This window comes from Neovison vison, chromosome 3 (genome assembly GCF_020171115.1).
Source record: "Neovison vison isolate M4711 chromosome 3, ASM_NN_V1, whole genome shotgun sequence".
In the NCBI taxonomy this organism is placed as follows: domain Eukaryota; kingdom Metazoa; phylum Chordata; class Mammalia; order Carnivora; family Mustelidae; genus Neogale; species Neogale vison.
Window position 1 is genome coordinate 8,310,576 of NC_058093.1, and position 23,402 is coordinate 8,333,977.

A 23,402-nucleotide genomic window follows, 5' to 3' on the forward strand; every position below is an offset into this window, starting at 1 on the left:
GATCCCAGGACCCTGAGACCATGACCTGAGCCGAAGGCAGAGGCTTAACCCACTGAGCCACGGGCACTCCTAGAAATATCTTTTAAGTCAACAAAAATTTCTAAAAACAGGAGATAATCCTTTTTAAATATCAAAAAATACATTAGTGTTAAATATTCTTTTAAATTATCTTGATTATTGGCCTCCATAACGCCAAATAGCTGAATGAATTTCAACAATACAAACTTTGAAATGCTTCTTTTTACCCAGTTGTTGCCATGGTAAAATCTTTGTTTTTTGCATAATCATATTTCAGTAACACAAAAATTTACCTCATGAACCCAGAGACGTTTAATCACTCTTTTGGTTTCTGCTGTTTCTGGCCTTGACAGGCAAATGCCCTGAATGACACGGGAGAAATCACGGAGGTTGAACAAGTAGTGAGATTTAGCTGGAGTAGGCAGGAGATTCTTCATGGCTTCCTTATACAGAGTCATCGTACCGTTAACAATTTGTGCGGTCAAATCAAGAAAATCATCTGGAAATTTATAACTTAAAAAAATGTAATAAAAAAGGAAAATGTTAGCATATATGATACGTAAATGATATTTAGCATGCCTAGTGTGGAAATTATTCTGATTAAATAATTGATTTAATTTATAAGATTACCGTTTCTTAATAGTAATAATAGAATTTTAATTTATTTTAAAACTACTTGCCATTCATTATTTTATTTTATGATTAAAGAAACTCCATGGGAAGGCAGGACTAGTGTCATGGACTTAGAACTACTTAAATAAGTGGACAAAAGAGTCAGCCAAGGGACCCCGATAATATAACTCGAACCCGGCATCCGCTAGACAAATGTGTCATAATCACTTTCACCCCTTAGCACTTTCAATTGCATATAAAAGGAATCCCTGAAGAACACTGGTGAAATGAGTATTTTCAGAGAAAATGGGAAGGAAATAAAAATACAGAATATGAAAAAGAGGAAAAGAAAAAAGAGAATTGAAAATAAAGCGAAATAGGATTTTCAAAAAGGAGGGCAAAGGGCACAATTAGGGTAGAAAGAACATGTACGATGAATATCCATTTGGGAAAAACTGACTATCTTTAATTTCTGGCTCAACGAGGAGCCAGATGTCTGTCTCCATCAGCACTAGATGGGGCGAGGAAAGACCATTTCTTGAGAAAGGATATCAGGGAGCTTAGACTTGCACTGCCCAGGTCCTCTCGGCTCCCTGACCTCTGCACACCATGCAGAGAAACCCTGAAAGTGCAGAGCTGGACAGCAACGTTTCCCCTAGGGCACAGGCTCCAAGGCTAGACTCTTAGATACGAATCTCCTTGAGGAACTCCAGAGTTCTACTACAGGGTATCAAAGTCACAGGATAAACCTAGCACACATCTTTCTAGCATTAATTGTATTACATGGTAAAAATTCAAAATATTAATAATTCCACCAGGGACATACTACATAGCAGAATGCAAAATTTGTATGTATTTTGGGGCTAAAATTCAAGACATCAGACAAAGAGAAAGACACTGTGGCCCCTTCTTGCTATGCTCCCGTACTTGGAGATGAGAGCAGCAGAGGGGAGGCTGCTTTATCTAGAAAATATCTAGATCTTTATCTTTATCTAGAGTTGTTTTCAAGGAATAGTTCAAGGAATTACTTATATTGATACGTTTCCTAAAGACTGTATACCCACTAATGAAAAAAGAAACGCACTTTAAATTACTTACCAGATTTTAAAATGCCAAGTTAAGATTCTAGAGAAGATTGCAAACATGGATTTATCACTAAACTCATTGATTGTTATAATATTGAAATGTCTCATATATCGGGGTGTTACTGGATTTCGACCACCACCTAAATATTAAAAACAGTAACTCTTAACAATGTTACTACTACACCCTAGAATACCTTCTCCAATATTTTGCAGCATAAAACAACTTGAAAGATAGACAAATTCACAGCACACAGAGAAATTAAGAGTACTTGTCTGGGTAACCCTGACCTAAAAAGAGTTTTCCCCCCAACCTCAATACATTGTTTTTCTAGTCAAATTATCTGACTGAGTTCTTGAGTCAGGTCAATTTACTAAAGAAAATCAGACCAGACAGAAAACCACCTTCTCTGTGACTCATATAGCCCAAAGCAGTAAACTAGAAACATCCTCATTACAATACAACATTAAGATACAACATTATAAAATGGGAATATTGCATGCAATATTGGCAAACATGACTCATCAAACTTAGATTCCTTCCCACATGGCTGAAGTTCAGCACAATCTTGGCATTTAGCCCAACTCTTTCCCCTCGTCCTAAAATGAATTTCCTGAGGTCGAATCTATGTGGTTCATGTGGCCACTTCATTGACCGCTTGTATTTTCAAATATTTAGATTGTCTCACTTTGATAAAATAATGGTTACATTTTCAAAGATGAAGCTTTTTAAAAAGATTGTATTTATTTATTTTGAGAGAGAGAGCATATAGAAGTGGAGGGGTGGGCAGAGAGAGAGAGAGAGAACCGTGAGCACACTACACGCTGTGCGTGTAGCCTGACTCGGGCTTGATCTCAGGATCCTGAGATGGTGACTTGACTCAAAATCAAGAGTTGGACACTTCACTGACTGAGCTACCCAGAAACCCCTCAAATATGAGGCTTTAATAACTAACTTGGAATGTACCATCATTAAAAAAATAACTGGTATTTCCTTTAAATATATAGACAAATCTTATTTTTTTAGAAAAGAAAAGAGAGGCAAACCATAAAACAGACTCAACTGTAGAGAACAAACTGAGTGTTGCCGGAGAGGAGGTGGGCGGGGGATGGGTGAAATGGGTGAGGGAGATGAGGGAGGGCGCGGGTGAGAGCGCGGGGTGTTGCGTGGACGTGGATGAATCACTCAATCCTACACGCGAAAGTAATATTACACTGCATGCTAACTAGGTAGAATTGACATAAAAACTTGAAAGAAAAAAGGCATTTGAAGTGGCCCAGGAAGTATGCTGAGAGCAATTACTGACTCAGAGCAACCTGACTGGGTTAGAGGTCAAGAGGTCAGTGGGTCAGGAGGCAAATACCAATGAGATTCCCTGAAGACACGATATATGGAGAAAAGGAATTTTTAAAGACTAGAATACTGGCTTCAGTTCAGGAAAGAAAAAAAAAAAAAAAAACAGTTAAGAATGTCCAGTTGGTTGAATCAAGCCATTATTAACCCATCATAAAAAAGTTTCCCCTGCATAGATTCTTTCAAGTTTATCAATTTCCCTTGGGAAATGTAAAGAATCTTTAAGGTTAATTCTTTTGGCTATTTGCCTCTTAAATTCCTCTTAACAGCCTGTGTAAATACAAAGACTCATTTAATGGGACTTGATTGGGGGAAGAAACAGGGGCTTCATACAGTTGGAAGAATTAAGGAATAAAACACAGGGAAATGAGCTGCTTCACAGGGATCTGGGTCCTTAGAATACAGAGAAAGGAAGTGCAAAGTCCCAGAAGGTGGGAGAAAGAGTATCTGGAAGAACTGGTAGGAGAATGCCCCCAAGGAAGGCAACCCACTCTGTAGTGTAGACCATTGTAGTACATTCCCATAGGTCCCAAAGTATACACAAAGAAGACATATACACAGAAATTGTAACTCAGTCCAGTTGGGTTTCTCTTTCTTTCTCTAACCATCTCTCTAGGTATAGCCACAGTGAGAGTCAATTTTAGTAATCACAAACTCGGAAGACGTACCTGGAGGTCCCATAGCGCACATGATTTGAATGTCTACTAGTTTAATCATAGAACAATCTTTTAGGTCATACCAATTCCAGTGATCTAACCATTGTCTAAGCAACTCAATGGGAGGCTGAGCCCCATATACTTCCCGAGCAGGCATATTGACATCATCTACAAAGACAACCTGAGAGTAAAAAGAGAAGAAATATTAAAAAATATTAACACCTTAGTATATTGTCCAATTGTGTAGATGGTGTTGAGGCAAAGAATTAGATTATCTTCTTGCACGTACATATGTGAGAAACGTTGGTCTCTTTTCAAATAAAAAATAATATTCCCTAGCATCCATGCTTCTAAGGAATAGGGAAAGTCTCATTACTAACCTTTCTAGGTTAAGAATGGAGGGTTTATTCATCTTCTCCCCCAATTTGTTTATCAATATGCCTCCTCTTTTTCCTTGTACAACTTCAATACATTAAAGTAAATGAGAAAGGTAGGATTTTAAGAATGATTATAACATTGGAGTGGTGACAAGTGAGGTTCAGTAGGGTATTTGTGGCAGAGGAACACAGAGAAGTCAATTGATAGCTGGGTTGTTTAAAGGTCTAGAGGAGCAAGCAGCAAGACTCTGCTGAGTAAAAATGTTCATCAGAGAACTAGAAAGGTAGATAATTTCCTAGCTGAATATTCGACTTTTTAATTCAAAGGGCAATTGCTTGTTTTTAATGTCAAGTTGCCTAATGCACATGCAGATATGAACAGACTTTAAGGAAAATTGAATCAAAATTATTGATTAAAGGGGTGCCTGGCTAGCTCAGTGAGCAGAGCACACCGCTCTTCATCTTGGGGTTGTAAGTTCAAGCCCCATGTTGAGTGTAGAGGCTCCTTAAAAATAAAATCTTGAAAAAAAAATTGTGATAAAAAAAAAAAACCAACAACATACAAAAAGATGTCAAGTCCTAGTACAGCTGGTTTCCTAGTTCTGACTATTGCAGGGGACATGAAGAAGACCCGTGCCATACCATATGAATAGAAACAGAGAACAATTACCATTCTCTTGCCCAAAGGAGGACCAAAAACTCCCTTTCTTCTTTTGTCCAATTTTGACATGATAATATTCTGAGTCTGAGCTGCTGTAGTTTGTGCTGAGAAATTAATTAGCAGAGGCTTGTAGATTTCTTTATTGAGTTGATTTAGAAGAAAATTCTATATAACAGGAAATAACAAAATGAACCATAGTTAGAATTATGCCCTGACATTTCAAAATAAACACTAAGCATCATTGTCGACAGACTTGAATTTAGAGTGTCCTAACATTGCGGAAGAAGAGATGGAATCAATAGAGATAACCGTTACCATACCAGTGGTGTGTCCCTGTTTGCCCACGCCCTGTGCATGTGACTTCTCTGATTTCCAAAGCCACCACACAGAGTACCTTGTCTTCTTAACGTTAAGTCATAGGGACTCAGAGGCTAAGCAACCTGCGAATGGTCTCAGGGGTGGGGCAAGAATTCAGATTGCCATGTGTCTCTTTCCAGATCAATGTTCATTTTATTATAGTTTATCTCTCCACTTAAATACCAAGTTTTCTGACTTATTAGTGAGGAAGCTTAAATTGTATAACTGCATATTCAAAATGGATTTCATTGGAAAGCAGGTGCAGTCACACTGATTCTGAATCAAGGTGCTGTGTTCTACAAATCATCTTGTAAAGAATAACGACAGGAAAATATTTACATTCTTTTAGGTAGAAAAAATGAACTAAATTGCAAAGTATGTTCCCCATTTTGTAAAAAGTTTGTTTTGTTTTGTTTTGTTTTGTTTGTTTGTTTGTTTTTGCCTGGGCAGTTTTAATGCCTGGGCTGAATTAGGGATGAGGATACAAATGACAGGAGGCTTGATTTTTCTCCAAGCACTGCCTTTAACAATGTCAAGTCTCCATTCCTTGACTCTTGATGGTATCATGGGTAAATCCCTTAGCTTTCTGTATACGGCTCAGAAAGATCTTTTTTTGTTGTTTTTTTGTTTTGTTTGTATTTTTTCTAATTTAAATTCACATTAGTTAACATATAATGTAGTATTGGTTTCAGGAGTAGAATTCGGTGATTCATCACTTACGTATAACACCCAGTGTTCATCACAAGTGCCTCCTTAATGCCCATTACCCATCTAGCCCATCCCCCCACTTGGTCCCCTCCAGCAACCCACTGTTTGTTGTCTATGGTTAAGAGTCACTTATAGTTTTATGGCTTACCTTCCTCTCTGTTTTTAAAGATTATTTATGTTTCAGGGAGAGATGTGCAGGGGGAGGAGCCGAGAAAAAGGGAGGGAGGGCAGGAGGGTGGGAGAGAGGGAGACAGAGAGAGCAGACACCCCACCGGTTATACAGCCCCACATGGAGCTCGATCCCATGACCCCAAGATCATGACCTGAGCTGGAATCAAAAGCTGGATGGCCCAACCACCTGAACCACCCAGGCACCCCTCCCTCTCTGTTCTTATTTTCTTTTTCCTTCCCTTCATCTGTTTTGCTTCTTAAGTTCCACAAATGAGTGAAACCACTTGGTATTTGCCTTTTTCTGACTGACTTATTTTGCTGAGAATATACTCCAGATCCAACCATGTTGTTGCAAATGGCAAGAGCTCATTCTTTTTGATGACTGAGTAATATTCCTCTGTGTGTGTGTGTGTGTGTGTGTGTGTGTGTATGTGTGTGTGCCACATCTTTATCCATTTATCAGTTGATGGACATTTGGGCTCTTTCAAGAGCTCATTCTTTTTGATGACTGAGTAATATTCCTCTGTGTGTGTGTGTGTGTGTGTGTGTGTGTGTGTGTGCCACATCTTTATCCATTTATCAGTTGATGGACATTTGGGCTCTTTCCATAATTTGGCTATAGTTGATAATGCTGCTATAAACACTGGGGTGCATGTGTTCCCTCAAATCATCATTTTTGAACCCTTTGAATAAATACTAGTAATGCAATTGCTGGGTTGTAGGGTAGTTCTGTTTTTAAATTTTTGAGGACCCTCCATATGGTTTTACAGAGTGGCTGCACTAGTTCCCACCAACAGTGTAAGAAGATTCCCCTTTTTCCCCAAACTGGCCAACATCTGTTGCTTCCTGAGTTGTTAATTTTAGTCATTCTGACTGGTGTAAGGTGATATATCATTGTGGTTTTGATTTGTATTTCCCTGATGCAAGTGATATTGAGTACTTCTCCAGGCATCTGTTAGCCATTTGTACATCTTCTTTGGAGAAACGTCTATTCATGTCCTCTGCCCATTTCTTTACTGGATTATTTATTTTTGGGGTGTTGACTTTAATGAGTTTCTATAGGTTCTGGATACTAGCCCTTTATCTGGTATGTCATTTGCAAATATCTTCTCCCATTCTGTAGGCTGCCTTTTAGTTTTGTTGACTATTTCCTTTGCGGTGAAGAAGATTTTATCTTTATGAAGTCCTAGTAGTTCATTTTTGCCTTTGTTTCCCTAGGCTTTGAGATATATCTAGCAAGAAGTTGCTGTGGCTAAGGTCAAAGAAGTTGCTGCTGCCCGTGTTCTCCCCTAGGATGTTGATGTTTGCTTGTCTTACATTGAAGTCTTTCATACATTTTGAACTTATTTTTGTGTATGGTGTACCAATGTGGTCCAGTTTCATTCTTTTGTGTGTCACTGTCCCATTTTCCCAATACTGTCTTTTTTCCACTGGATATTCTTTCCTGCTTTGTCAAAGATTAGTTGATCATAGAGTTGTAGGTCCATTTTGGGGTTCTTTATTCTGATCCATTGATCTATGTGTCTGGTTTTGTGTTTGTACCATATTATTTTTATATTATTTGTATTGCTTTTCAATACAGCTTTAAGTCTGGAATTGTGATGCCTATAGCTTTGCTTTGCTTTTTCAACAGTCCTCTGGCTATTTGGGGTCTTTTCTGGTTCCATACAAATTTTAGGATTATTTGTTCTTGCTCTGTGAAAAATTCTGGTGGTATTTTGATAGGGATTGCATTAAATTTGTAGATTGCTTTGGGTAGTATAGACATCTTAGACATCTTAACAATAATTATTCTTCCAATCCATGAGCATGGAATGTTTTTCCATTTCTTTGTGTTCTCTTCAATTTCTTTCATCAGTGTTCTATAGTTTTCAGCATACACTTCTTTTATCTCACTGGATAGCTTTATTCCTAGTTATCTTATGGTTTCCAGTGCAATTGTCAATGGGATTTATTCCTTTTCTGCTGCTTCATTATTGGTATATAGAAATGCAACAGATTTCTGTACATATATTTTATATCCTGCCACTTTGCTGAATTCATATATTAGTGCTAACAATGTTTGGTAGAGTCTTCTGGGTTTTCCACATAGAATATCATATTGCCTGCAAAGAGTGAAAGTTTAACTTCTTCCTTGCCAAACTGGATGACTTTTATTTCTTTTTGTTGTCTGATTGCTAAGGCCAGGACTTCCAGTCCTATGATGAACAATAGTAGTGAGAATGGACATCCTTGTCATGTTCCTGACCCTAGGGGGAGAGCTCTAATTTTTTTCCCCTTTAAGAATGATATTCACGGTGGGTCTTTCTTATAGGGCCTTTATGACATTGAGGTATGTTCCTTCTATCCCTTCTTTCTTGAGGGTTTTTATCAAGAAAGGATGTTATATTTTTTCAAGTGCTTTTTTTTTTTACATTTATTGAGAGGATCATATAGTTCTTATCCTTTCTTTTATTAATATGGTGTATCACGTTGATTGATTTGTGGATATTGAATCACCCCTGCAGCCCAGGAATAAATCCCATTTGATCATGATGAATAATCCTTGTAAAGTACTGTTGGATTCTACTAGCTGTTGGATTCAACTATCTTGTTGAGAATTTTTGCATCCATGTTCATCAAGGATATTGCTCTTTTTTAGTGGGGTCTTTGTCTAGTTTTGGAATAAAGGTAATGCTGGGCTCACAGAAAGAGTTTAGAAGTTTTCCTTCCATTTCTCTTTTTAGAACAGCTTCAGAAGATGTATTAATTCTCCTTTGAATGTTTAGTAAAAATTCCCCTGGGAAGGTATGGCCCAGGACTCTTGTTTGTTGGGAGATTTTTGATTATTTATTCAATTTCTTTGCTGGTTATAGGTTTGTTCAAATTTTCTATTTATTCCTGTTTCAGTTTTGGTAGTTTATATGTTTCTAGGAATTTCTAGGAATTTATTCATTTCTTTCAGATTGTCCAATTTTCAGCATATATTTGCTCATAATAATTTCTTATAATTATTTGTATTTCTGCATTGTTGGCTTTGATCTCTTCTCTCTCATTTGTGATTTTATTTACTTGGGTCCTTTCCCTTTTCTTTTTGTTAAGTCTGAGTGGGGCTTATCAATTTTGTTAATTCTTTCAAAGAATGAGCTCCTAGTTTTGTTGATCTGTTCTGCTGGGTTTTAAAAATTTCTATATCATTTATTTCTTCTCTAATCTTAATTTTTTTCCCTCTTCTTGGTTTTAGGCTTTATTTGTTATTCTTTTTCCAGCTCCTTTAGGTGTAAGGTTAAGTTGTGTATTTGAGACTTTTTTCCTTCTTGAAGTAGGCCCATGTTCTGTATGCTTCTCTCTTGTGACTGCCTTTGCTGTGTCCCAAATGTTTTAGACTGTTGTGTTTTAATTTTCATTTGCTTCTGTGTATTTTTTTAGTTCTTCTCTAATTTCCTATTCATTCCTTAGTAGGATGTTCTTTAACCTCCATGTTTTGTCATCTTTCCAAACCTTTTCTTGTGGTTGTTCAAGTTTCATAGCATTGTGGTCAGAAAATATGCATGGTATGATCTCAATCTTTCTGAACTGATTAAGCTTGATCTGTGACACAATATGTGATCTATTCTGAAGAACGTTCCATGTCCACTTGAAAAGAATGTATATTCTACTGCTTTAGGATGAAATGTTCTAAACATCTGAACATTTGTTAAGTCCATCTGGTCCAGTGTGTCATTCAAAGCCATTCTTTCCTTGTTGATCTTCTGCTTAGATGATCTGTCCATTGCTCTGAGTGGGGTGGCAAATTTCCTACTATCATTGTATTATTATCAATGAATTTCCTTATTAATTGATTTATGTATTTAGGTGCTCCAAAGTTGGGGCAAAATATTCACAATTTTTCAATCTTCTTGTTGGATAAACCTCTTTATTGGGATATAGTGCTCTTCATCTCTTATTACAGTCTTTGGTTTAAAATCTAATTTGCTGAAAAATATATGGCCACTCCAGCTTTCTTCTGATAACCATTAACACAATAAATGTTTCTTCACCCCATCCCTTTCAATCTCCCAAGTGTCTTTGGGTCAAAAATGAGTCTTGTAAGCAGTATATCAATGGATCTTGTGGGGTTTTTATTCATTCTGATACTCTATGTTTTTTGATTGGAACATTGAGTGCATTTACATTCAGAGTAATTATTGATAGATATGAATTAGTGCCATTGTATTATCTGTACACTTGCTGTTACTGTAGATCATCTCTGTTCCTTTCAAGTCTTTGCTGCTTTTGGTCTCTCTTTCCAACTCACCGAGTCCCCTTTAATATTTCTTGCAGGGTTGATTAAGTGTTCACAAACTCCTTTAGTTTTTGCTTGTCTGGGAAACTCTATCTTTCCTTCTGTTCTGAATGACAACCTTGCTGGATAAAGTATTCTTGGCTGCATATTTTTCCCCTTAGCATGTTAAATATTTCATACCACCCTCTTCTGGCCTGCTAAGTTACTGTGCCAAGCTGCTGCTAACCTTATGCATCTAACTGTGTAAGTTAAGGATGTCTTTTCCTTAGCTACTTTCAGAATTCTCTACATCTGTATTTTGTAAATTTCACTATGATATGTCCTGGTGTTGACCTGTTTTTGTTGATTTTGAGGGGAGTTCTCTATGCCTCTTGGACTTAAGTGCCTGTTTCCTTCTCCAGGTTAGAGAACTTTTCAGCTATAATTTGTTCTAATAAACTTTCTACCGCTTTTCCTCACTCTTCTTCTTCTGGGACTCCTAAAATAAGGATATTCTTATGCTTTATGGAATCACTGAGTTCCCTAAATCTATATTCATGATCTAATAGGCTTCTTTCCCCTATTCTTTTCAGCTTCGTTATTTTCCATAATTTCATCTTCTGTATCACCTGTTTGTTCCCCTGATCCTTCCATCCTCACTGTGATTACATACAGTCGGGTTTGCATCTCAGTCATAGCATTTTTTAAATTTTTACCCTGATTAGTTTTTAGGTCTTTTATCTCTGTAGCCAGGGTTTCTCTAGTGTCTCCTATGCTTCTTTCCTGTCCAGCAAGTGTTCTTATGACTGCTGTCCTAAATTCTTGTTCACATACACTGCTTATATCGGTTTTGAGCAAATTCCTGGCTGTGACTTCTTCTTGATCTATTGTGGAGAATTCCTCCATCTTGTCACAATGTCTAGGTTTCTGTCTTTTGTGTGTTATGAAAGCTTGTTATTTTCTTGTCCCTGAGAGTAAACATGTATTAAGAAGGAGTCACAGGGGTGCCTGGGTGACTCAGTGAGTTAAGCCTCTGCCAGCCGCTCAGGTCACAGTCTCAGGGTCCTGGGATCAAGCCCCACGTTGGGCTCTCTGTTCAGTGGGGAGCCTTCTTCCCCCCCTCTCTCTGCCTGCCTCTCTGCCTTTGTGATCTCTGTCAAATAAATTAATAAAATCTTAAAAAAAAAAAAAAAAGGAGTCACACACTGTCCAGGGCTGGGCACTTCTGAAATTGTTTCTCATGTGTGCTATTTGCACTCTGCTGTTGTGTTTTGGCTGCTCTTTCCCAGAGGCTAGTCCTCTGCAGAGTTCCTCCTTGCTTGCAGTGGGGAGTGTTTAGGCCTTTAACTAGGTATGATTTGATCTCTTTGTTAAAATAAACCTGGAAAAAAAAAAAAAGCCTCATACAAAAAAAAAAGAGAGAGAGAGAGAGAGAGAGAAGGAAAGAGAACAAAAAACCTTACACAAACAAACAAAAAACTATAAACCTGATTCTAAAGTGGAGGGGGGAGTGGGAAAGAAGGAAAAAAGAAAGAGAGAGAGAGAGAGAAGCTTGATCCAAAAAAAACAAGAAAAGGAAAAAACTAATAAATGAGCAAAAAACCCTATAAGCCCAATTTCCACCCCCGCCCAAAAAGAAAGAAAACTAAAAGAAGTTAAAAAATAAAAAATATTTTTAAAAAAGCCTGGTCTTATTTCCACCAGAACTGAAGTGACACTTTGGAGCACTCAGTGATCAATAATCTGGTACATGTGCAGGGGTCTGTGTTGTTCCTCCCAGGGAGAGGCTGCTGCACAGGCTCATGGCCAGACCTACCTTTGCAAAGATGCAGAGGGGTAGGGTTTGGTGGAATCATCTCCAGCCTCCACTGGAGGCAGTGTTTCTTTCTAAAGTCCAGCTGTACTGGTGGGCATGGGTACAGGCAGGGAGAAACTTGGGATGTGTGTGGAAGATGGTGTCTGTCACCCCATCCTCTCCTCTCCAGGTAGGTGACCTCAGGGCCACCACCGTTCAGGAGACAGTCACAGAGATAATCTCCCCTCCTGTGTCCCGGCCCTCAACAGGTCACCACGCTCAACCCGTCTGTGCCCGGGCCATCGTCATGCCTGGTGCCACAGTTCTCCTATGTTTCATCTTGGGCACACGGCTGGAATTCAAAACTCCAAATCTTAAAGGACCCAGCAAGGCACGGACCCACTCTCCTCTAGGGGAGAGGAGAGCTAAACCCAGCACATTCTGTCCCAGAAAAGCAGTTGCATGGACATGGCAGCGCCTGGAGTCTATGGTGAAGCACAGTGAAGAGTCCCCACCAGGCTATCTGCCCTCAGCTGGCACCTCTGTCCCCTGCTGCTGAATGGCCACTCAGCGGCGCCCTTGGAGAGGCAATGCCCTCTTCCAAATGTACTCTGGGAAGGTAAACATTTGTTCTCTCCCAGTGTGACCAGGGACACACATGGTGTCTCGAGCCAGCCCTCCGCACTGCTTCCTCGCCCGCCCTCTCCCGCTCTCCCTGACTTCTCACCACAAAAAGGGCCCCTTCCTCTCCATGGCACCACAGCTTTTTCTCTCCCCCATTGCAAGTCTCCAGACTTTGCATCTGCCACATTCTCTCCCTCCTATTGTGCGGATTGTTCTCTTAATCCTCAGATCAATTTTCTAGTTGTTCATAAGGATCTGATGCTGATCTAGCTGTGTTTGTGGGTCAAGGCAAGCCCGGGGTCCCCCTACTACTCCACCATCGTAGCTCCTCCCTCCAGAAAGATCGTTGTTTAACCCCAGTCAAACCAAACCTTGACTTAAAATCTCAGTTTAAACTTCACCCTTCCCTGCTCTTGGACATTCCCTGATGCATCCTGCACGTAAATTATGAGAAGGGCACCATCACAATCTTTTGTGGAAGATATTATTCAATAAATGATACCAGGACACTTGTTTAACTACATGTCCAAATTTAGTTCAAAAAGATTAGCAGATTTAATCAAAATATAAAATCAATAAAGAACTGGAAACAGGTACTGTCATAAAGTGGGTGATGGAGAGCCTGTAATGTGAAGGACCACTGATGGCTTCTTTGGGCTCCTCTACTTGCTTTGCCCTGTCTTCCCACCCACTGTTGGATGGGGGACAGAGCTAGACGAAGAGAGACAAGAGTCCGACCTTGCTGGCATCACGGTGGTTCTCTCTTAGCTAATGCAGTCTTGCCTGCTGTCATGGAAATCTTCCAAACATTCGCTCTTTTAGAGGAGCAGAGCTACGAGATCTTTAGCAACTCCAAAGAGATACCCACACTGTACAGTTCTCGGCCATAAGGGAACTAACGGAGCTGCTGTGGGCCGTCATCTAGAATGGAGCCCCAAGATAGCTGAAGGCCACTTATCTTCCACACACTTTCTCCAGGTGACCCTGGAGATACCTGCACTTAACTCTCATGACAAAGCTGCGGGTGCTACTCACTATTAGCTCCAGCCAGTTTCTGCCTTTAGAAATCCGAAACTAGGGGCAAGAACTGGCCTTTGTTCAGTATGACCTTCTAAATACAAGGGAACCAAGACTATGTAGAGATACTGAGACTTTGGACATTATCTGCTATAGCAGCTAGCATTTTCTTACCAAACACACAACGGGCATGATTTCAGAAGTCAAAGAAAATAATTTTTATTACTACATAGTAATCCTCCATATACTAAACAATTTTGAAAATTAAGAATTAAACACCTCTTCCTTTCAAGGGATATGAAATCTTCATCCTAATGAGCTATTTTAAAGGTATAATAATTTAAAAAGGTATAATAATTTAGTGATATAAAATGGAATCATATCTTTAGTCCATTTCTAAAATAAATAGGCAGTTAAGAATTCTCTGTGGCTACATCAACATATTTTAATATTTAAAAATATGAAATCTACTATTTCAGGTAGTTAAAAAAAACATTCTTAAGAATATGATGGATATTTTAACATGTAAATTTCTTCAATACTTACAATAATATAAACGCTCTTTCCAGTTCCTGTTGGTCCTACAAATATTGAAGGCTTTTGATGGGTGGTCAACAATTCCATTAAAGCAGAGCATCGCACCGTGTCCAGAGTTGGTACAATGATTTCATTAAACATCACATCCTTAGGAATTTGAGGAGCTTCTGCCAATTTCTTTACCCATGGTTCCCATTTTCCTATTCCCTGTTTATAATAAACAGCCAAATGACGAATGTTATAACATTATAAACATTACAACATTATAAAAGTATTATAAAATACTTTTTAAAGCTCTGTTTTTCTGTGCCATTGTAGAAAAGAGTAAAGATCAAGATGAAAAACAAAACAAAACAACAAAACCACAACAAAACAAAAAAACCACTGACATTTACATATTTGTTTTTATCCTTTAAAACACTCCACCCTGAGTTTGAAAGTTAAATTTTGTGTTAAATTGTAGAGAAACTAGGCTTTCATATGAATCAAAAAGAAATGGCAATGCTGTGATATTTCTAATTGCTGAAACTACTGATTACGTTAAACCAAAGATCAAATATTTTGTACAAATGTTAATTTTTTTAATGAACTAAGAAACTAGACTAATTAGTGCATTAAATAGTAAAGAATTTTATTCAGTAAATGTTAACAAATATAGAATTTTTTCCCCTAGAACATCAGCTGCATGTTTCTTATACTTTTACTAATGGTATATATAACCTAAGCTTATCATTTTATGTGAGTTTTTTTTTAATTGTGGTTTTAAAAGAACTCTTAAAATTTACCTTCAACCATTTTTTAAGCATACAGTTCAGTAGTGTTAACTATATTGAACTTGTTGTGCAACAGATATCTAGAATGGATAAGATTTCTTCATGTGAGATTATTATTATGAATTAACATTATACTATATTTTTGTATCCAACTCGTCGACTAAAATTTGTATTTGCTATGCAGTCTTTAGAACAAATACTTCCAAAAATAACATGTTAACTCTCTTGTTTAGAAAAACATCACTGCTCTCTTCATTCTTACAGAATTAAATTTAAGATCCTCGTCATTCAAAACACAACAGAATTCAGACTCCTTCCTTCATGTATCCACAGTCCAGCCTCATTGATGGACTTAATGTTTCCCAATACGCCCAAGTCCCTGGATCTTCCCACAGGGCACTCTTTTGGCCTAGTATGTCACATGACACTCTTCTGAAGAGGTTAAGAACTCATCGAGGGCAGCACTGTGACTTACTCATTTTTGTAACCTCTGGCACGAGCTATGCATTTGGTACAGGTTTTTGTTTGTTTGTTTGTTTGTTTGTTTTGTTAGGTGGGTGATTTCACATCAAGTTGAAAACTGTATTGCAAGGAAGTAACTAGAACTTTCTAGAACTGAAGAAGAAACAATGTCCTTCCTTATTCTTGATAATCTTTTCTAAGATGGATATTTTATCACCATATGGGAAAGGAAAGATTAAAAATCAGAAAACCTGGAGTGAATACTCACTTAGAGACTTTGTGATACTGGGAAGAATCACATAATATCTCTGAGCCCTAATTTCCTCAATGGGAAGATTTATAAAATAATTCTATCTTTCCTATTTCAGTGAGATGTTGGGAAACAAATTGAAATGATCATAGAACAACTTAGTAAACTGCAAGGTGCTCTGAAAATGCAGGGTATTGTTAGTAATTGAAATAAAATAAAATTGGCAACTAAAAGGCTACTATCTTGTGGCTGGCAGGTGAAGAGTGTCTCCTGAGGTAGGCTTGGCGATACATCTCAAGAGCCATAAAAAATTCAAAAATTGATACAGCAAATTCCATTTCTAGGAACTTATTTTAAAGAAACAATCAGATATGTACACAATGCCTTGTATATAAGAATATTCACTAAAGCAGAAAAACTAAGAAAAAACAAAAACAGTTCAATGTGTAAGAGTAGGGAACTGTTTGGATAGATCATGGCCCATCCAGATAATAGCCTCTAGGGAGGCTTTAGAAAAATAACTTTATTAAAGAAATATTGGTGAGATAGAATTATCTTCTGGGGATATAGTATGAACCACTTTCACTTGAAGCTTCATATTTAAATAGGTATTCCTGAAATTCTCAGTACAGTACTCATGGGAGCTGTTACACGTAAATAAGTAAACAAACACCACCCAGCTTTTATTGTCCAGTGCATTTGGGAAGGGTTAAGTTAACATTAACCCAGCTATGTTCCTACAGGACTTCTTAGCACCTGCGATATGCTAACATGCACCATATGAACCCCAAGAGGGACCCTGAAACAGCATGCACCAAGGGCTGGACTAGAGGTCATACTGTGTACTTGTATATAATGAACACAACAGGCCCATCAGTTGTTAATATTTGTCTTATTTCTATCAAAGAGAAAAACAAGGTTCAGAAAGATTACTAGTCCAAGGCTATACAGAAAGTGGCTTTAAAAGGACTTAAACCCTGATGTGTCTGACTTCAAAGCCAGAGTACCTTCCTCTACTACTCCATGCTGAGTCTTAAGGTAAAACGTGGTGACAGGGTGGCCTCAGGGCCATTATGTGCTGTGTGTCTCCAAGGGAACTCTGTCTGGTTGGTAGTTGTAAATCTTGCTTCAGCGCTCTTACCTCAGTGACAAATTGATAATCATAAATTGTTCCTTTTTCAGGAAATGGGACAGTTAGTGCTTTTGAAGGCATCTGGTCCATGCCACTCAGTAATTTAAACTTATTTCGAGTTAGTTCTGAAATTGGGCCTTCCATTAGTTCTCGAAGAATCTTATCAAATTTCAACCGATCATCATCTTTACAGGAAGCTCCGATGGACCAGATCAATGAAAACAGAAAAATGCCCTGCATTGGAGAGACAAGAAGATGAGTACATTAAAGAATAACTTTAATGTATTCTTGAAGCTTGAATCAGATCAGCCAGATTAATATCTTTGAAAGAAATTTAATAAACTAATACATAACCGTAGGTTATCTCAGGATTTTATAATAATTAGATTTTTAAAAATTGGATTGCATGTCTTATGAAGTCCTGCTATCAGAAAAGATGACACAATGCAAAATACATGGTGAAAGCTTAAAATGATTAGTCTGGTAAATCATGTGATATTTTAAATACGTGGAAGGACCCTGATATTAAAAAAGTACATTATGATAACTTTTTATTAAGGCAATTTTAATAAGGAATAATCAACCCCCATAATATACACGCTTTTTAATTTAAATCTTGATAGTGCTTTCTTGAAAGAACAAATTCATATTTGTTTATTTACCTGTTGTAACAATCTGAGCACGGACTGCATAACAAGACCTATAGCTAGGGATGACAAGACCTAACACTAAATGAGAAAACCTATTTTCTTTTTCTCTTTTTCTTATTATGTTCAGTTAGCCAACATATAGTACATCATTAGTTTGTGGTGCAGCGTTCAACGATTCATTAGTTGCATATAACACCCAGTGCTCGTCAAAACGCACACCCTCCTTAATACCCATCACCCAGCTACGTCATTTCCTGCCCCCCACTTCTGTAACCCTCAGTCTCTTTTCCTGGAGTCCAGAGCCTCTCATGGTTTGTTTCCCTCTCTGATTTCAAGCTTTCCCTCCCTTTCTCTGCAGTCTGCCATGTCGTTCCTTATGTGGTTTCAATCATACATAAGTAATAATATGGAGAAAACCTATTTTTCTGTTTTAAAATCAAATCCCCCTTTTATTTAAGCTTATTTGAGAGAGAGTTGTGTGGGGAGTAGAAAGGGAGGGGCAGAGGGAGAGACCCTCAAGCAGACTTCCAGCTGAGCATGAAGCCCAATATGGGCCTCGATTTTGTGACCCTAAATCATGACCTAAGGTGACATCTAGAGTCAGATGCTTAACTGACTGAACCTCCCAGGTGTCCCTAAGGCCCTTTTTTAAATGCCAAAACAAGCACAATCTTGACTACTCTTAAAAGGTTTGCACTATACTTAACACTGTTTGCCTACTCCTTGATTACTAACAGGCTGTTTCTCTCTGAAAACCATTTAAAACTAAATTAAAAATTAATTTATTTAATAGAATATATGTAATAAGAGCAACATCTTGACCACCTTAGAAGTGCTACTATTAGCAATATATAATTTTTTATTAGGGAATATTCAAGGGCCATTGATCATTTTATTTGAAAAGTGTTTTCATACATATTTCTTTCCTCAATGTTAATATACATTTATATTACACACACATATATACACACACATACATTTTATTTTTTAGTTTTTTAAGCTTTTATTTATTTATTGGACAGAGAGAGAGATCACAAGCAGGCAGAGCAGCAGGCAGAGAGTGGGGGGAAGCAGGCTCCCCGCTGAGCAGAGAGCCCGATGCGGGGCTCGATCCCAGGACCCTGAGATCATGACCTGAGCCAAAGGCAGAGGCTTGGCCCACTGAGTCACCCAGGTGCCCCCCCCAACACATATATTTTCAACATTTATATCTCAAGAAAAAGGGAAGAAAATCAAAATAAAAAACAAAGAATTATGATTTGAAGGTTGAATGGGAGGCGAATCTTGTTATCTACTGGTCAGTGCTGGGGCACCTGGGTGACTCAGTTGGTTAAGCATCTCCCTTCAACTTGGGTCGTGATCCCAGGGTCCTCGAACTGAGCCCTGAGTCAGGGTGTCTGCTCAGGGGGAGCCTTCTTCTCCCTCTCCCCCTGCTCATGAATATACGTGAGCTGCCCCTACCCTCAAATAAATGCATAAGATCTTTAAAAAAAAAAAAAAAGGTCAGTTGTCCCGGGGATTGATAACGTCTGAGGCTAGTTAAATGACCTGCGATCTCAGTAGCAGATCTAGGGCTATCAGTGGGTTTCGCCCAAACCTCATGATGCAATGGAACTGACAGTAGGAGAGCTTCCCTACATGCACTTACTATTGAGGGTCCCACTTTTTTCTTGCTGTCCAGCCTCTATTTCCAGGGAGAAAATGAAGTTCCTAATCAGGAAGCATTGGGGAGAGCAGTAGATGTCTTTCTATCGGAAGATTCAAAGGCAATGGACCTTACCTCCAGTAATGAGTATGTTTCTCGATCATTTCTCTCTCTCACTTTGATTTCATCAGAAAAGTTATCCATAAAACAGTCCATCAGATTCATTAAGGATCGGACTAAGTTTGTATCTGAAGTAGGAGATAATTCCTGAAAAATCAGGGGAAAGTGTGTAAAATTAACTTCATTAGGCACTAATTAAAATAGCATCAACTCATACTTATTGAATTTACTTAGTCCTCATGGCCATGGTACCCATGAAGAAGAACTATGCTAATTCTCATTTTGCAGGTGGGAGAACTGAGGCACAAATCTGTTCCCTAGTCCAGAGTGTGGTATCACTGGACGTCCTGTCCCACAGATGCACTCTTGAACCGTTCCTGCACTGATTCCCAAATTCAAAACTTTACTTTTACATGTTTAGTTGTGTTCATCAATGACCTAGAATCTATCTTATACCAATTTTGTAAATCAAAACACTAAAAAAAATCTTTGAGCATTAAAATTAATGAATGTGTTTCCAAACCTATTTTTTACATCTTTATAGCAGTCATCATAGTAAACTCATTCCTATGAAATAAATTTGCAAGTCTTGAAGAGCCCCAAATATTCCCAGAGTGCTGTAAACACCATGCACTTTACTTTTTTGGGGGGAGGGGAGGTCTCACCATGACTGTTTATAAAATAATGCAATAGTGTGTACAGCTCCTAACACCATGCACCATACAACAATTTCTCCATGAACAGGTTGTCTTCTTCCCTCCAAGCTTTCTTCCAACCCTTAGAGTGATACTGTTTCGTGCTTAACACTTAAGAGTTAACACTCTGTGGGGCGCCTGGGTGGCTCAGTGGGTTAAGCTGCTGCCTTCGGCTCAGGTCATGATCTCAGGGTCCTGGGATCGAGTCCCGCATCGGGCTCTCTCCGTGGGGAGCCTGCCTCCCTTCCTCTCTCTCTGCCTGCCTCTCTGCCTACTTGTGATCTCTCTCTCTCTGTCAAATAGATAAATAAAGTCTTTAAAATAAAAAAAAGAGTTAACTCTCTGAAATGGACTCAGAAGATTAGAAGCAGCCGACCTCATCTGTAGCCGCTGTCCCAGTAGAAACAGGCAGAAATGACAAAGGAGTTTCTAAAGACTGGACTAAGCATTAGTGACCCAACATTAAAATATGAATAGGTATCACTACAAGTAAGACACTTATTACTACATGGTAACAAGAGGAACTCAGAATTTATTTGAGAGGACAAAAGTGCAGAGGACATTTTAGAAGCTTGTATTAAAGTGTGTTTTCTTGGGGTGCCTGGGTGGCTCCCTTGGTTAAGCGACTACCTTCGGCTCAGTCATAATCCTGGAGTCCTGGGATCAAGCCCCGCATTAGTCTCCCTGCTCAACAGGGAGTCTGCTTCTCCCTCTCATGCTCTCTCTCTCTCTCAAGTAAATAAGTAAAAATTTTTTAAAAAGTGTGTTTTCTCTTTTGTTTCTGGAAAGATATTTATTACATTCTCTGACAATGCCAGGGTAGGGGTGGGTGGGGGGACAGCTGTAGCTTATTTCACAAATGTAACCGTTTTTGAAACATGATTACTTCAAACTTTCAACACATTTCATGTTTGCTTGTTGTTTAAATTTTTTAACAACCAAGCTTCTTAAAAAAGCAGCGTACCCCACTGCTGTGACCAGGAGCTCCCATATTCAGCCGACAGCCCTGGAGCTCCCTTGCCTCTTCCCTGAAAGTGTTTGGGCCATGCTTGTCCCCATGACCTTCTTAATTGCCAAATCTAAGGGACACGTGCCAATCCTTCTCTGCCCTGACATGTTAGTGGTTTCTGGTAATACCGACTACTTGCTTCTTAAAGGGCTCTCCCCGGCCCGCCGAAACTGTAGCAGCACCCAGGATGCTATTCTTTGCTCTCTTACTTCTCTTTCTCTTTAGGTAATACCCACTGGCAGGATTTTAAATTCCACCTTCCTTATCTGTACCTTGAGCCAAACTTGTGTCTTAAGCTTTTCTATTTTATTTCCAACAGCAGGAGAAATAACCAGGCCTGTGTTCCTGCATTTGTTCCAGAGCCAAAGTCATCCTAAAAGACCTTTGGTTGACATCTCCCAGAGCAGAAATTAAGCATACTTTCCCCACAATTTCCAGCTGGAGAGGGTTTAAGAGCCTGGCTGGAACTCCATCAACTCTCAGAGGCAGGAGATTTCCATTCAGGCTGTCATTTCTCCCCCATGGTACCTTTCCCCACCGCACCAATCCCCTGGGTACACTGAAAGAAAGAAAAATGGATTCGGACTTCTTTCAGTCTTCTACCAGGGACTGACTTTCCTCCCTAAATCCCAGGTTTCTCTAGCCAACAACAGTCATCTCTAAACAAGTAGATGCGCTCATGCGAAATAGAGCAGATTCCCCATTTAGCCTGCCTGAAGCAACAACGTATTCCTCCATTATTACCCACTACCTCATTCATCAGATGTCATAAATGAATTACTTTTAAAAATCAGCCTTTTGCTAATGATAAAATATGTCAGCTTTATTCTAGGAAATTCAAAAAACAAAAAAAATTATAAAAATGGAAACTAAAATATAATAGTCGCTGAGAAATGAGAGATAACATTTTAGGATATTTTCACCCAGATGTGGTTAGGTGGACCTTTAAGATTTTTTTTTTTTCTTGAAGGGAATAGATTAGCATCCATATATTCAAACCCTAAAATCTCTCATTAAATCTTTCTACTTTCATCAGAAAAGGTTTTAGTTAAGCCAATTAAATTATTTTAATATCTGAGCATTGGTATTAACAATAGACAAAAGAATATATTTGGCTGATTTGGATTTTCCATTTATTCAAGTCTTACAATTCTGATGCCTCTTACCTTCGCATGCTTTCTAATAAATTCAACAGAAACTGGGACCATTCTGTCAAATAAGCCTACTATAAATTCTTTCTGCATGGAACCAATGGCAGCAGGTAGAAGATTTATCCAAGACAACATTAATGGTCTCCAGCCTAACATGTGAGGTTCCATGTAAATCATGCCACATCTGGAAACCTGGAAAAAGAATAATTGTTTACCATCAAGGTAATGCTTCTGTAAGAAATATGACTTGGTACATCTGTTTCTTATAACCTTCAGAAAATTCTTTTTTAAAAAGTTTAATTTTATGTAATTTCATGATCTAAATTTTTGTGTATGACTTTACCCATGGCTTTAAAGAAAGAGGAAAATTTGTCATGGTAGGTCAACAGATAGCTCTGTTCTTAAAGAATCGGAGTATTGTTAAAATGAATTCTACTAATGTTTTTCTTTCAAAGTCAAGGTTACTAAGTAATAAAATCATTTATAGCATTTCAAATTTATAAGCAGATGTCAAAATTGAGAACTTACAGTAGCAGGAGAAGCGACTTCCAAATCCATTGGTTCAAAAATAAGATTCATTTGTGGTGACATCTGAATGATTTCCCCACTCATCAGACACAGCTTTTTGTTATCATCCAGCACCGTGTTCATATTCTCAATCCACACTGCATCTACTGGTCCATCAAAGATTAACCATTTCCTATCTGGTGTCTGGTTTAAGCATATAACGAATAAAGGACAAAAATTAGTAGGGATATATAAGGAAACAGCCCAATAATGTTTCAAAATTTAAAAATGTAACTCCTAAAATTATTTTCACCATAAAAATGTAAGGGCAGGGGCACCTGGGTGGCTCAGTGGGTTAAAACCTCTGCTTTCGGCTCAGATCATGATCCCATGGTCCTGGGATCAAGACCCGTACCAGGGGGGTCTGCTTCCTCCTCTCTCTCTGCCTGCCTCTCTGCCTACTTGTGAGCTCTGTCTGTCAAATAAATAAATAAATAAATAAATCTTTAAAAAAATATGTAAGGGCATCTTTTGAATAAAGTGTGTGTGTGTTTATGGAGAGAGAGAGATAGGAAGAGTCACTGAAGAAGCCTATATACGCCATGGACAAGACCGAAGTATAACATCTTTTCTCAAAATCTCATCTTTTCCAATGTTTCTGGACTCATATACAACATGTTTTAGAAAGCATTATGAGTAAAAAAGCATAATTTCCAGAGAAGATAGTTTTCATTCAAAGTATCTGATTCTATGCAGTATTATGTTCATATAGATTAACTACTCTTGGGTGCCAAAT

General features: G+C 38.3%; 1 protein-coding gene across 1 annotated transcript in view; it reads right to left on the reverse strand.

Annotated features, from left to right (window-relative positions):
- Positions 1-23,402, reverse strand: part of DNAH7 (dynein axonemal heavy chain 7) — a 251,111-nt gene that overhangs the window by 116,170 nt on the left and 111,539 nt on the right. The window contains exons 32-40 of the mRNA XM_044241200.1: positions 22,628-22,810; positions 22,115-22,291; positions 19,260-19,391; positions 16,839-17,063; positions 14,222-14,419; positions 4,770-4,925; positions 3,735-3,903; positions 1,729-1,855; positions 312-531 (exon numbers count right to left, since the gene is read on the reverse strand). Of these exons, the coding sequence (XP_044097135.1) occupies positions 312-531; positions 1,729-1,855; positions 3,735-3,903; positions 4,770-4,925; positions 14,222-14,419; positions 16,839-17,063; positions 19,260-19,391; positions 22,115-22,291; positions 22,628-22,810 (1,587 nt within the window). The remainder of the gene's footprint in view (positions 1-311; positions 532-1,728; positions 1,856-3,734; positions 3,904-4,769; positions 4,926-14,221; positions 14,420-16,838; positions 17,064-19,259; positions 19,392-22,114; positions 22,292-22,627; positions 22,811-23,402) is intronic.